This window comes from Castanea sativa, chromosome 12, assembly GCF_040712315.1.
Source record: "Castanea sativa cultivar Marrone di Chiusa Pesio chromosome 12, ASM4071231v1".
Lineage (NCBI taxonomy): Eukaryota > Viridiplantae > Streptophyta > Magnoliopsida > Fagales > Fagaceae > Castanea > Castanea sativa.
The window spans coordinates 47,466,119-47,482,466 of NC_134024.1; the positions used below are offsets into that span (position 1 = coordinate 47,466,119).

General features: G+C 32.8%; 1 protein-coding gene across 1 annotated transcript; it reads left to right on the forward strand.

The window, feature by feature from the left end:
* The first annotated feature begins 746 nt into the window (after window positions 1-746).
* Window positions 747-5,454, forward strand: LOC142618586 (uncharacterized). The gene is made up of 6 exons (XM_075791528.1): window positions 747-975; window positions 2,516-2,709; window positions 3,474-3,614; window positions 3,713-3,793; window positions 5,182-5,309; window positions 5,415-5,454. Exons 1-6 carry the CDS (start codon window positions 747-749, stop codon window positions 5,452-5,454), a joined length of 813 nt encoding a protein of 270 aa, XP_075647643.1.
* Window positions 5,455-16,348: the final 10,894 nt, after the last annotated feature.

The following is a 16,348-nucleotide window of genomic DNA, read 5'->3' on the forward strand; positions in this document are numbered from 1 at the left end:
GTTACCAAGAGGAAGGGGTCATCCCTCTCCCTCTCCTTATAGGAGGTTATGACAATTTCTTTATTGAAAATTTTGTAGTTTTTCGATTTGTATGGCACTGCTCCAATAATAATAATTATAATTTATTATATTATATACTTCTAAAAAAAATCCATTCAATTCTTCACCTTCTTCAACCAGGACTTCAATTGTAAATTAAAAGTCCCAAAAAAGTTAAAACTTAAGAATATATTAATTTATGGAAAAACTTAACCAATGCTCTAAGGGGCATTGGTTTAGAAAATATTTTTAAAACTTCTTTATAATTTTATTACAATTTTTTATATTTCTCATGAAAGTTGTATCAAAATTTTTTTAAAATAAAATCACTAACAAATGGACTAAACACACGTATTAATCAAACCATTACTTTTATTATATCTCCAGAAATCAGTAGTCCTAAACAAGGAAATTGCACATACCCACTTTAAATAGAATCCAATATCCTTAAATATTATCCAACGTGTCAACCCCTCATAGAAACAAAATAAATGCTACATTTTTTTTGCTAAACAAAAATAAATGCTACATAAACTAAGAACTTTCCATATTTTTACACCAACTACAGGCCCTCTTCATATCTTAAAAAAAAAAAAAAAGGCTCTCTTACTCTTATTACTTTCCCCCACACTACATCAAAACAAAAACGCTCTCTCTTGTTTGGTTTGAGTTTTGTGTGTCTAGCTAGAGCTAAGAGAGTGATCATCATGGGTAGGAGGAGGAGGAGTTCACCTATGAATGTGTTGTCTGAATGGGTGAAGAAGCAATCTATGAGGATGAAGATTTGTCTTGGTGCAATGGTTGCACTTTTAGCTTTGGCGGCTTTGAAGCTTACCATTCGTGATCTCAACCACTTCTACATTGGCTCAGAATTCATCCATGCTTTGGGGATCATTGTCTTGATTTACAAACTCACCACCAAAAAGACTTGTTCTGGTACATGCATCTATATTTATATACCTGCACTGCATGTCTTCCTATTATCAATTTTTAAGATAACCAGAAGCTGTTGTTGTTGATCTGTTTTGTCTGGTGCGTTAAATTATCTTCTTCTTTATTCTTTTTTTCTTTTTTGAGGAATATTTATCTTTTTAAATTGTCAACATATTTGTTTAGATTCCATATGTTGTTTGGTGAATTCATAATTTAGTCCATACACTTTTAATTCTTATATTTGACTTCTTATATTTGACTTCTTAAATTTTAGATTAATAGAGAAAGAGAGCTAGATTATATTCAAATTAATATATTTTGTAATTTTTGGACAAACAAATTATTCCTTTTAGTCTGACTCAATTACAATTTAGTTCCACGACCTTTTCTGTTCTTATTTTGAGCTCAACTCAATGCTTACATTTTGATCCATAAAGTTTGGAGTAAAAATGATATCAATTGACGTCTTTTGATGGAATCCTAACAATTTCACTTTTAATCCGAGCTTTAGAAGGTAAAATATATCACTTGAAAGTTTGTAGGCTAAATTGTGATTTGAGCAAATCGTTAAAAGGCAATTATAATTTTCCCTTTTATTTTTCTTCCCAAAAAAATATAATAATAAAAAATTGAGTTTCTTTTACTTTATTGACTTAGAGTCTAAACCTCATGTCCGAGGAATTAAGTTTATATGAATGACCAGTCTTTTTTTAGTAGCACAACTAGGATTTTAATAATTAAGGAAAAGTAGCACAATTAGGATTTTTTTTTTTTTTTTTGAGAAGACACAAGTAGGATTTTAATTCAAGGGGAAAGATTAAAAGATAACGTTGAAAAGATATTAATTTTGAACTTATCAGAAAAATCTAAAAATTAGCAAAATTAGCAATTATATAAAATCTTTTTGACAAGATAACATGTGTGTGAAGCTCCCTGTTTCAATTTTATTATTTTCTGGCTTTATACACCAAAATTAGCAGTTATATAAAATCTATGCAATCCAAACATTTTTTTTTCCATAGACTGTTCCGCAAATATTGGGGTCTGTTTGGTTGTCTTAGAACTTAATAGTTTAGCATTTTTATGGAATAATAATAAATTCTGTAATTTGCTCTGGTGTTATATATTGAAAATATGCTACCGTATGCTGCTTTGCTAATTTTGGAGAATAGAAAAAGACAAAAAGTGAATGATAGGAAAACAAAAAGTTTGAAGGAAAATTTTTTAAAAGATAGTGCAAATTGTTTCATATCATATTTTCTTTTTTTTACTTTTGTTTGCCCTGTGACTCTTAAGTCTTAACAACAATGACAACAACCCAAAAGAAAAATAAAAAAAAAAAAAAAAATTTTCATGAAAATAGGGATTCTCTTTCTATAGCATTTCTTGACGTGGTGTTAAGGTTTCAAGTGTGAGTGTGTGACAAGCACGAAACTTTTTATTTTCTATCTACCTTCACAAAGATATGTGTTGAGTTCAACCCATTAATTAAGTTTGAGGAGTATTGGTAGTTTCAATAATAATGTTTTATTGCCTTGTTCAGGCCTCTCGTTAAAGACTCAAGAACTCACAGCTCTATTCGTAGCTGCAAGGTTGGTCACCATTATGGCGGGTGGAATTTACATAATATTAGATGTAATCACCCTGGTGGCAACATTATGGGTTATATACATGATCCGGTTCAAGTTGAAGTCAACCTACATCAAGGAGCTTGACAACTTTCCCTTATATTATGTGGTAACAACATTTCTGCTTCTCTGTTCAGATTTAAACATTTAGCCTATAATCATTCCTTTCATTTAAATTTATCATAATATACATTCCTTATCCTTGCTATAATGACTATTATTCATAGTAAAAAAAAAACAATTAAAACCACGGAATTGCCTTTTTGTTTAAAGAAGAAGTTGATTTAGTATCAAGATTATTGAACATACTGCTAGGAAATTATCTTATGTGGTAAACAATAATGCCTGATTCATTTGTTTCTCCTCAGTCTATTGCAATGAAAGTAAAGCCAAGACGACTGCATTTATAAGAGCTTTAGACTGTTTGTTTTGAATGTTGCACTATTATTGTATTCTTACACGTTTCACTTTTTGTTGAATGCTCATCTTTTTAGCTAAAAATAATTACCCAATATAAAACATTACATGACAGTTGAAATTAGTATGTGTTTGGAATTCTGTCAAGGAATTGAACTAGTATAGGTGATATTTAATAATAATAAAAAATATGTATTTTTCATTAGCTTTTATTTTGTATCGCATCTTTGTAAACATCAAAAGGATGTTTTGTTGTACCATCGTATGGAACAATATGAGTATTGATGTCAAGTTATTAGCTATTCTTTCAAAATATTTTATTAATATATTGCACTGAACACTTCATAATGACTGCCATTTAATCTTAGATATTAAAAAAATATTTAGACAGCTGTTGTTTTAGCAGAGTATAAAGAGAGATGAATTAAGGATGTTCTGCTGGTTATTCAATGACAGGTGGTGCCTTGTGCCATCCTTGCCAAACCTATCCACCCTTATACATATCATTTTCTCATTTGTCGAATCCTCTGGGCATTTGGTTCATATCTGGAAACCATTTCAGTGCTGCCTCAGCTCCGTCTGATGCAGAATGCAAAGGTTTTAGCTTCATTCCTCTCTTTACTTTAAACTCAGCATTTTATAAATTTCTAGGAAATTCATACTAATTTTGGTCCATTCTGGCTATATTGTTTCAGATGATTGAACCATTTACAGCCCATTATGTGTTTGCACTGGGAGTTTCAAGATTTTTGGCATGCGCTCATTGGATAATTATGGTGAGACATTGTAGGATCACATAATGCATAAACTCGATCTGAGTTCAATATGACTATTCCTATTGCATCCATGAAAATTTAGTGGACTCTGTGTGGAACTGGAAACAACTTGGTAGAAGGGAACAACTTAGTAATGTGTGTTTTGCTTGAGCAACTAAACATTCCTTAATTTTACTAATAGTATTCTTACTTGATTCAAGTTTAAAAAGTAATTAGGGGGAAGAACACTATGATTTATTGCCTGAACAAGCTCAATGACATCATTACAGATGTTATTCAAATGAAAGAAATATAGAGAATAAATCATCATCAAAAACAACTATATCCTCATGGCATTTTGTATCTAATCTGGATATTTATCCTCCCCAATTTCCAAGTTTTATAAAACAAGGACACTTCCTAGGCTCACAATTGGAAAGTTTATAAAACCGTTTGCTGCAGAGTTCAACTCTACTGATACAATATTTTATAGTCATATAGTATTTGCAAGTATAGAGCTTCTTTTATTTCAGAGGGAAATATTAACGTAGGCGGGATTCTCTACTTATTTTGCAACGTATACACTATCAGACATTGGTTTTTAACATACCACTCCATTCTTGATTTTTGTAAAGTTTCAACATTTACTATACTTGGAATGTTTCATAAACTTATTCTATTATTTTAGGGCTAATCATGAGAACCCCATATTAGAATTGTTAATTTAACCCCAAGGGTTTGTTCTAGTAGTTCAGAAAGCCTTAGGAGAACTATTAGGTCCTGGATTCAAAACTACTAGCCAGCATTTTGGGACTACCCTCAAGGGGTTCCTCCCACCGGAGGAAATATATATGAGACTTGTTAATATATCTGTAAGCTGTATACCACCTCAGTTGGGTTAAATTCTTAATTTCCAAGCACAACTCATGTGATGCTAGCCATGGTTTTGTCTAAATGTATTTCTCAACATTTATGAATTGATCCTTGTGCTAATTGGTTCCAAGAATTTGCATGATGTCAAAATCCAGGCCACAGCGTTCTAAACAGAGTCATAGTATCTGATTAGTTGTGAATTAAGCCTTTGGACTAAAATATTTAACAACACTTGAATCTAGTCTATGAGATTAGGTCTATATGACTGTATAATACTTAGAATAACAAGGAATGGAACTATCTATGCTTTTTAAATTTATTATTGACAATAGTGTTGATTGAATTCTCTCTTTTTTGCTTCATTCGTAGTCTGTACAAAGTCCTATATGCTGTGAATCACAACACATATACAGAGAGATAAAGCAAAAATTTTGCAAAATTCAGCCACCTATATCATTATGTTTGGTGGTGGCTTCACTTTTAGAAAATAACCTTTCTTTTGTGCCTTATTGATGGGAACAAATAAACACAAGCAGATTTACGAGACCGGTGGAAAGTATTTTTATTTGATTGGTAGTGGCTACTTCTGGTTTGCGGCTGCTCTCCTCGCAGAAATAGTCCAAACATTCATCTTGGCTGACTTTTGTTACTATTACATCAAGAGGTAAGTCCCCTTCCATATGTAATTTTTGTTACAAACTGTGTTGCCCTCCATCATATATCTAATTGCGTCACATTGTCTTTGTCCCTCCTCTCTTTCTATTTGCAGTTTCATGCAAGGCCAACTTATAATGAGGATGCCAGTTTAGAAATCAGTCTTGGAGATTGTAACATTTCGTTTACCTAAATTGGCTTCTAATTCAAGCACCCAATGAAATCAAAGTGAATTTTCAAATTTTGATCTTTATTGTCTCTCCCTTTTCTTTCTTTCTTATGCTATAAAATTTACAAAGATTTGGGTTGCCTTTTATTAGGTTTTGATTCTTGGAGCATTCACATTGGAGTTATTTTAACAAAAAAACTATTTTAGCACTCACATAACCAAAAACCATGTAGGAAGAAGAATGAGTAGATGTGAATGAATGAGTAAATATAATTTCAATGGGTAGGCTAGTTATAGCCTTTCCTTCAGTGCTTCATTTAGAACCCGATGTGTACAATGATCCCTTGAAAAGATGTAGGAAGAAGAATGAGTAGATATGGATGAGAAGGCAATCAACACAATTTATCTCAACCTAGGTGATGAAGTCATTCACAACAACCTATAAGCAAAGACAGCAAAAGAAGTTTGGAACAAATTAGTAAGTCTCTATATGAAAAAGAAGTTGTAAGTGAAGAAACAACTTTATGGTTTACATATGAAAGGCGATTCGGATCTGCTGGAGCATCTCAACACGTTGAACATGTTGAACACCCAATTGTCAAATTTTGGAGTAAGTTATGAGGACAAAAATAAAGCGTTACTTTATTAGCATTGCTTTCTACACGTTTTGATCTTCTTCTAAAATTTGACATATGAGAAGGAGACGATAGAACTCAAGGAGGTGATCGTTCTCAAGCTGATGAAGATGAAGCAAGATGGTGATTGTTCTCAAGTTGACAGACTTTTTGTAAAGTTAGAATCAAGCATTTGCGGTAGAAGTAGGCCAAGAGGAAGGAACTTCAGCAGGAACAAATCTCAATCTAGATCACGTGCAAAAAAGATGTAGAGTACTTTTATTATCACAAGAAATGGCACTACAAGAATTAGTGCAAAGAGTTGAATGAGCATCTAGAGGAGAAGGAGAATGGAAAGCTTTTAGAATCCACTAGTGTTGTGAATCTTTTTGATGAATTTCTTATTCATTTGCAAGATTTTCACTTAAATTTTATGTTTTATTGTTTTTATCACTAATAACTGATTTATCCCAAAACCCTTTTTGATACTCAATTAATTTTTCTATTCCTCTCACTTTTTTTTCAATTTTTTTTTTCATATCTATATGTACATTTTCTTGAAGACATTAATAATAATAAATGTCTAAAATTAAAATTAAAAAAAAAAACTCTATCTATGACATTAAAATAGACTAGAAAAAAAAAATTGAGCGTAGAGACACTATCTATTGAGTTAAGCAACCAAGCACTAACAACTATGATTGAAAATTTTTATGAAATTATATATATATATATATATATATATATATATATATATATATATATATATATATATATATTTTTTAAAAATTTGTTGACATCTAGGATCTTAGGTACTATATAGAATTTCATCCCTCTATATGTGTAAAGAAACAAAGAAATTGAAGGTGAAAATTTAAGTACGTCAATAAACTAATAATGTAGTGGTCTATGCGTGTGTGTGTGTGTTTTTTTTTTTTTTTTTTTTTGGGTTTATTTTATAAAACCTACGCTACCCCAACCCATGTCCCTACCCCACCCCAATTTGTAAGTTAGTAAAATTATAGAATGAGGCATTTATCAACGCCTATGTTAGAATGTAAAGACTTTACAGCAGTGAAATCGATATTGTACTAGTACCGGCCGGTATATACCGTACCAGTACGTATATCGGTATCGAAATGATAATGTTTCGTACTAGTTTAAATACCGGCCAGTACAGAAAAAAACTTTTTTTTTTTTTTTAGTTTTGTAATTTTTGAATTTTTGAAATGGCATAATGGTAACTTATTTACATTAACTTATTAGTATTATTTGTTTTCTTAGTATGCAATGAACAATTAAGCTTTCTATTTTTTATATTGTGTTTTTTTTTTCTTTTAATTGATGCTAAAGTCTAAAACTATGAATAATTTGTTCTGAATTGAGGTAATGTTTTATGATAAACTTTTATATTTATTATAATATTAGTGAAATATTATATGCTTATAAACATGGTTCTAGAGATTTTGTATGTGTGTGTGTGTGTGTGTGTGTGTGTGTGTGCGTGTATAAAATAGCGGTAAACCCGAAATGGTACACCGGTAGACCGGTACCCAAAATATATCATACCGCTGGCCAAACCGGTACAACCTCCAGTACGATATTGACTTCTTTGCTTTACAGTAAAGCAAGTAAAAAGTAAAAACGCAAAAAGAAATAGAGTTTTTAGAGAGAAAACCTGAAGGAGCATAATCAACGGCAAGACTCAATGAAGAAGAGAGTTTGAAGCGCAACTTAGGAAGTTCAAAGTTAAAAAATAAAAAATAAACTTTCTAGCCATTTGTATAGAAAAGAATGAGGATCGAGATTGATTTTTTTTCCCCTTTTGAATTCAGTTTTGTTTCATTAAGAGAGATAGAGATTTACTTTTTAGCATCTATGTTTGAGAGGTTTAATGAGTTTTTTACTCTAGAACTCTCATAGAGAATAGGAACAGTTTTTTTTTTTTTGAGAAAGAGAATAGGAACAGTTTTAGTCACACATTCATTGATTTTTTTTTTCTTCGAAAGAACATTACCTTTTATTCATTAGTTAACATTTGGGACCTAATTAATATTTTCATAGATAAAATAAATATTTCTATTGATTAAAATTTGGTGCCCTTTTTTACTAAGGGGTCTTAGGTCATTGCCTAACTCTGTCTAGTGCTTCAGCCAACCCTGTGTAGAGTTCCATAAGCTCAAGTTATTAGTTCTTCCATTTCCTTCTCCTTTTCAACCTTACTTTCTCATTTACAGTACGTTTGGTTAGGGTGACTATGGGGAGGGTGGAAAAAAATGGAGGGAAAATAGGAGAGAAAATGCATGAGAGGGAGTTTGGTTGGGAGGGGGAAGGGGGAGAAATTCTTGAGACTCGGTTCGTTTTTCTCTAGGCCCACCAAAAAATAATCTCTCCAAATCAAGGAGAATGTGCAAAGAATATGTGAAAGACTCACTGCTGGATCTTTTGGACAAAATTGTCTTTAGATCCTTCCTAGCTGTAAGGGTTCAAAAATGGTCCCAGGCCCACTTCGAATAGTGATGCTTGGTATTTTTGGCCCAACACAATTAATTTATAAGAGCGTGGGCTTTCTAAGTCAACTATCATGCTAAGTAGGGGCTTTTTATGTAAAACTATCTTCTTATTTTTTTACTTTAAATTTCAAACAATGTGTAAAAAAAAAAAAAAAATAGAAAAACCAGCCCAAGAAAACTGTGCATGAAACAATAAATTTTGGCTCACTCAATTTGACAAAACCAAAAAAGAAGTCTAGGAACACAACAAAATAACACAACATTTTCACAATACTTCTATTTGCAACCATGATAGATCCCAATCTAATAATTTATTATTTTATTTTGACCTATAAGGAACTTACACCTTAATAGTTCTAAAAATATTGGGATATAACAAATGCCACAACATTTTCACAGTACAATAGCAATATTTTTAGTTGTGCTAGATCCCGGTCTAATATTTTATTATTTTATTTTTACACTTAAGAAATTGACATGTATATAACAACATTTTTCACAAAATCTCTATGTTTACATTAAACTTACATTAATGTAAACTAGTATGTAACTCGTGCTAATATACGGGAATGGTTAATTGTAGTGATGTTATTAGTCAATTTATTTATTTATTTTTTTTTTGGTTTATCACACAGAGGATAGAATTATATAAAACAATGAAAAAGAAAATATTGCATTTTATTATTTAAGAGATGCTATTGGTCTTTTTTTTTTTTTTTTTATCATACGGAGGACAGAATTAGATAAAACAATGAATAAAAAAAAGTATATATTACATTTTATTATTTACGTGATGCTACAATGAGAAAAAGAAGAAGAGAATATTGCATTTTATTATTTAAAATATATAAAGTGACATTAATATATATATTTTTTTTGTTTCTAAATTGTGTATACAACTGCATAGAATATAAATGACGGGAGGTGGGTTCCAGCTAGCTCAACTGGTAAAGTCTCTGATGGTTGAATAAGAGATCTGGGGTTCAATCCCTACCTACACCAAAAACTGATTGGTGTCATGGTCAGTTGATAAAGAGCTATCATCAGGAGCGGACACCATAGGTTGAAACTCTCTCTCAAAAAAATACTTTGCCAAATGTATCTTCAAAAAGTCATGAGCAAGCATGTTTAAAAGCTGCCAAAATTTTGGCAAAGTACTTGCAATATATATAAATGACGGGAGAAATTAAAATAAGTAATGAGCAAGCATGTTTTAGAAAATCATGATAATTATTCAGGGAAAAAATGTATCTTCAGTTCGTATTACCTGCAAGTACTTTGCCAAAATTCTGTCCTTTCTTTATGTCTTGCAAAAGCGCATCCAATTTTATTTTAAAAGCTCTTGCAACAATGTCTGGTCGGTCTTCTGGTTTTTGACCAAGAACCAATTCTAAGAAAGAAACTATTTCTGGCCATTTAATATTGCATGTAAAAGTAAGGAAGAGGTCTGGATAGCCTACCCACCGACATATAGCCATGGCATCTTGATAGTTATGAATCATGTATCTTGGGCCACCAGTGAAAGAAGATGGTAAAACTATTCTTTTACCAAAAGGTGCTCGAGTTGTGTCTCCCCGTTGTACTACATCTTTTAAGGCCACTGTATATCTCAGCTCTTCGGTAGTCTTTTTTTTTTTTTTTTTTTTTGTGTATCCACCACAAACGAATTCCTTCAATACAACAATAAGCGTCAACAATATATTGCTGAAAAAGTCTACCACCAGAAATTATAATATTCTCTCATCGTGAGAGTTGAACTTTCACTTTCATGTGTTGAGCCTCTTGATCTTTTTGGTATACCAAGAGAGAAGTCATCTCACCATAAGAGAAAAGCAGAGGATATTGCATAGACATAAAAGCTAGATGGATTTCACTTATACGTCGGAGCCCATTATCATGATCCTCAACAATAATATCACGATACCCATTATTAGGGTCAAAATCACCCACAATAAGACCAGCAACTTCTGAGGCAGTAGGTAGATTATACTGTGAAGAATGATTGGTACGGCAATAAATGAGACGCAATCTCTGAGGTATTTTATTAAGTGTAGCAACCCCTGGCAATTCTGAAAACCTTAACCAAAGCATTGTTTTCATCAAGCACATGTATTAGAGAGAACAATTTCGGTTAAAAGTTCTAACGAAAAGCATATTAACAATCATTCAATTAATTTACCAGTAATAATAAGGACATTAACTATAGAACAGTAGCTGACCTTTGTTAAGAGAAAAAGAAATTATTAATGCATTATTGGGGCTAAATACTAACCATATTTTTGTAATCACAACATAAACTGAAAGTTCAATATGTGTATAAAACACCCTTGAACGTTTAGACTCCAATTTACAAATTACCAATTCAAGCTTAATATCAAACAATGTGTGAAATATGAACATAAGCTTAACACAGAATTGATAAGCAATCTCAACCAAATAAAATCACATCCACAACAGAAATTAAATGGTAAAGATTAAGGGAAGAGAGATGCAAACACAAGGACAACATAGCGATGTGTTATCAAAGAAGAAACCAAAGCCCCCAGCGTAAAACCTCTCCGCCGCCCTCCAAGCGGTCAATAATCTACTAAAGAATGTAGTTGGGATATATGGACAACAGAAGACCCTCCAAGCCTAATCTACCCAGTGTACCTAAGCCCTCCAAGCTCCTACTCCAATGAGGTTGCGCCGAACCTATTTCTTCTTTAGCTTACCAGATTCCGCTATACCCATAGCATCAACCAATATGAAATTGGTCCCTTCTTAACTACTTCCCAAAGCACCAAACAGCCTTCTCACAGATATGGGTATGGTGAGAAAAGGTTTTGGTAATGTACCTCTCAAGGATGTAACAATGGAGAGGAAGAGAGTAGAAGAATTTGAGGAGTCTCTATGTGAAGATTGTGGATGAATCAATCTTGTTTTTCTCTAGGGTTTTCTCTCAAAAATTCTCTCTGGAAGCCCTCTACATTTTGTGGGTATAAGGGGTATTTATACTAGGGTGAAAATAAAATGTGAAGAGTCAGGTTTGTCAAAACAAGGCTGGCTGGTGGCTTGGCCTCGCAACTTGACTGAGTCGCGAGTTCAAGCCGCGTGCAAACAGAATGGCCAGACTGGACTTTTTGTCCTGTAGTGCTCCAGCTGGCATGACTATTCGTTTTCTCCACATGCTTCACTCATGTGCATCATCTGGCAGCTTGCAAGCCGTGAGCTACCCGCAAGATCCAGCCGCAAGTCCCTACTTCACTGCACAATCTTGAGCATTTCTTCACACTCTCTCACACTACCCTTACATGAATCCCACCCAAATACCGGGCTTCTAAGTGCTGAAATACAAGTAACTTGGCACAGAATAAAGCCAACACAATGGTTGATAAATTTCGACCTTACATAAAAAAGAAAAAGAAAAAAAAAACTAACATTTGTTAAGAAAATAAGCAATTACTATGCAATATCACAGCTAAGTACTTGCCATGTTTTTTAATCACTTGAAAATTTATTGACAGGAAAATAGAAAGTTCTAGTAGAATTGTGACTACCGTTAAAATGAAAACATTAAAAGCTCTAATAAATAGAATATCAACAACCTATCATATAATTGACCAATAATAATAAAAACATAAACAGTAAAAAAGAGCTGACATTTGGTAAGACAAGAAGTAGTTAAAAAGCTTGAGTTCGTTAGCAACAGAGTATCCCAATTTTATAACAATCTCCTGTGAACAAAAAAAGCACCCCAAATAAGAACATAAACTATATAAAATAAATAAATAAAAGATGACATTTGTTAAGACAATAATCCATTTAAAAAGCCTTACCTCGTTGGCAACAGAGTTAATAAAAATAAAAAATAAAAAAAGGAGTTGGCCACATACATATTTTGCTAAAAATTCCTAAAGTCTATCTTATTCCTCTTTAGTATATGGATCAAATACAATTGCAATACATCAAACCCATTAAGTATGATTTCTGACTTGATTTAGGTCTAGTACAATTTGGACTTGATTTAGGTCTTCTTCAAATAATATAGTTTGGACTTGATTTAGGTCTAATGCATCTAGTGCAGTAGACCTAGTCAGATGGTGACATGTGTCCACTTTTGGACATGTATCATCATCTCAACAAGTCCAGTACTACTAGACACTGGACCTAAGCCTGACCCGTACAGTTTAAGCCATATGATAGATAACAACCAATTTCTTTCTAAGAGAACATTTGACAAGCAATTGTCATGCCTTATTCTGGACTAAATCCACATTTATCAACCTACCCACGTAAAGAGAGAATACGCCATCCCATTTCAAACATCACGCAACCAACACAAACATACATAGAAACCAAGCCAAAATCATCACCTAATTGATAACATACAAAAATCAGAACTCTTATCTTTGAAGATTTATTATATCCACTATAGCTAACCTTTGTTGAAGATAAGCCTTTCAAAATACCTGATTTTGATGCTAATAGACTTTCTGATGTAGGATAAAATCTACAATTTAATTTTTGTGTTTATTTAATTTTAATATTTTTATGTAAAAAAGGTTATTTTAGATTTAGGTGATTTATTTCCTTGTTTTTAGGTTCTTTTAGTGCTTTTTTGGTCAAATTTGGTTCTTGTTATGGTTAGGTATTAATTAGGAGTTACTTTAGAATATAATTTCTTGTCTGTCAAGTTTACAGAGCCCTTCACGTAAAAAAAAAAAAAAAATTACGGTGCCCTTGAATAGGCTCTAAGTCTCTACACATTTTTTAACAACTATTCAATCAATAAAATTCATACTTTTGTCTTTCTATTTTCTAGTGGATTCTAGACCCTTTCTCCTTGTGGATTCAAGGACCCTTGCAGATGCAAAGAACCCTCATGGATTCGAGGTTATTTTCAAAAGAAAATGTGTTTTGTTTCTTGTTTTCTAGAAGTAGATGTGCTCTGCTTCTTAACACTTCTGCATCCCGCATCAGTTGGTATTAGAGCTTTGACTTATCTTGGTCTGGTGGCTGACGTATGAGACAGCAGCTATTCTAGTGACAAAAAACTTAACAAGTATTACATGACATACAACTAGCACTCATAAATATCTTTGCTAGGATGTCATCGTTGAAGCATGGAAACAATAGGGATAACTGTCATGGAGACATAACTCATTGGCAACCTATTGGTAAGCAAATCTCATATAGGCCTTATAAGAGAATTGCAAGTTTTAATGCTTATTTTTTAAAAGAAAACTTTCTTGATTGGTTACTTGATTTAGAAGATTTATTTGACCATAAGAATGTTTGTTATGAGAGAAAAGTTGGACTTGCTTTGTATAAATTTAGTAAATATGTCTTATGTTGGTGGGAAAGAGTACTGATGAAGCAAATTTCGCCTTGTCAGTATGTTCCTCGTCAGTACGACAGACGACCTAGAGATCCTGTGTAAAAGAAAACACTAAGTGGATAATGGCACTGGTTTGGGGCCTACCAAGGACCCTCTGATGCCTCAATTAGCTTAAACTCTTTACAAATAAGTAATCTATAGTGCAATTTGTGTTTGTGTTTATATGAATCATCCACCTGTCTTTCCTGGCTTTATATAGTCTTTGTGTGAATAAATGCTCGGTGTAACATTATACCACAGCTAGAGGAGTTATGGCTCAATGATGACCACTTAATCCCAACCTTTTACTATTCGTAATGGCCATTTAAATACACATTATTGGATGGCAATAACGGTTTTGCACCCATTTATCACTCAGTCATTGAATGTTCTCTGGAATTAATGCACTTAACGCTCGTCCATACTCTTACTCGTCATTATTATGGACGGTTTGCAAGTAAGGACGACCATTTATATGCTACTCATCAGTTTCCCCATTATTTCTTTGTTGTCCTCCGTTTGGACGAGCAAAGGAATATGGAAAGTCTTTTTTGGCTAGTCAGTTTATTCGTGCCCCGAGATTCTCATCTCATCGTATTTATCATGAGGTGATATTCCCGTCAGGTGATTGCCATGTTTCCCTCTTGCATTGGTCACACGTGTGTGTTTTCCTTTTGTTTCCCGCGCATTGATTTTGCTTCCTTTTTTAGCAAAAACTCCTCATATTCTCCTTCTTCATCATACGCCGTATTTGAAGTCTAAAACTTTTCAAAAAAGAGAGGTCCTACACATTCAGTATGATAAGACTCCTTTTCTTCAAAAACTCCATTAATGGTTGATTTTGCTTTCATTAGGCAAAAAAGCTCCTTCTATTTCATTCCTCTTTGCTAGATTAGGGGTGTTTCTAAAGTTTACTGGTGGACATCGTCCTCAAGTAGATTTGTTTTTACCTTGAGACTGTGGAGCTTTTAGACCTCTTTTGACCACCCTTTACTCCTTGATTCGTCATTCTTTGATTGCTCATCACTTAGAGATGACTGCCATAGAGTATAGGGACACCGATGTTAGGTCTAGCAAACTCGAAACTAGTCTGTCTTCAATTAGTGAGTCTATAGACAAAGATTTTGAAATTGTAGTATCGAAACCCTCATCATCTTCAAAACCCTCCTCTTCTTCGTCTTCAATCCTTTTCCATGCTCTCTTTGAATCTTGCTCTTTAGAGAAGACACACCTGCTTGCTCACTCCCAAGTGCTGGAGGTCGTAGCAATATAATTTTCGGAGTACCAAAGTCGAACCACAAGAAACAGGGTAAATTCAAAGACAATATAATTAAACAAAAATTTTTGGTGAAGATCAGGAATAATTTTTGCCTGGTAATTGTAAACAAAAATAACAATGATAGCTAATTTAAGTCAATAATGTAAATACTAGGGCATCAAGGTGTTTCTCTATATCAATATGAAATTCTTTGTGATCCAAAAAATTATATATTTCATAATTGATTGTTCTTATACAATTAAAAACTTATGATTCAGTTGAACTGAGACAATTCAAGAACGCATGATAACCTAGTTTAATAATGCAGTTAGAAAAGTTTTTTAGAAAAACCCATTCACTTTAAAACCTGGTTTCTATTTGAAACTATTAGAAATTCATCTAAACAATAAGAAAAGCATGACTAAACTTATTGAAAGCATGGAAGAACTAATACATCAAAAGAAATCTAATTGAACAATCAAATATGTTGTTGATAAAATCCTAGAAAGAATCACATTGAATATTCATACTGTATAGAAGAAACATAACCCCTAGCCCTAGAAAAGAGTTTAGGCTATCATTAGAGAAAGGAGAATACAAGGTTTTCTCTGCCAAATTCGTTCTACACAGCCTCCATTCAAAACCCTAATGTTAAAGTGTCCAAAGAGAATAAAACTTTTACTATTTTGATTTTCGTCCAGGTTTGCAACAGTAAATTGTGAGTTAATTTCAGCCTTCAACAATTTATAATTTTGAAAAACTCAAAACTGGAAAGTTGTAGATATTTAAGTCATAGTTCCAACCCATCTATCCTTGTGTCAATTGGAATTTTGAAGAGAGATATATGCCCAAAATACTGATCAATGCTCAAATCTGATTTTTCCTTTTCAGATTATGCCTCTTTGATTTATTTCCTTATTTGAAGTTTCCAAACATGGTAGACAACCCGAGCACTCCAGTTGCACCTCCTTAGACATTTAAGAATGGTCTTTTAGCTCCTCTTTAATTCTAGTTTGGCCTCCATTCTCTTACAGACTCTTGTAAACTCATCCTTTTCACGTGATTTCCTGAAAGTAGAAAATTACACGCAAGGAATGACATCTTATTCAAGAAATTATGTAAAGATAAACAATAGG

Bases quoted from the DNA above. Each gene is read 5' to 3' on its own strand.
- LOC142618586 (XM_075791528.1), top strand. From the start codon at position 747: ATGGGTAGGAGGAGGAGGAGTTCACCTATGAATGTGTTGTCTGAATGG. The intron at 2,710-3,473 runs GTAACAACATTT...ATTCAATGACAG, and splicing joins ACTTTCCCTTATATTATGTG to GTGGTGCCTTGTGCCATCCT. The intron at 3,615-3,712 runs GTTTTAGCTTCA...ATATTGTTTCAG, and splicing joins GTCTGATGCAGAATGCAAAG to ATGATTGAACCATTTACAGC.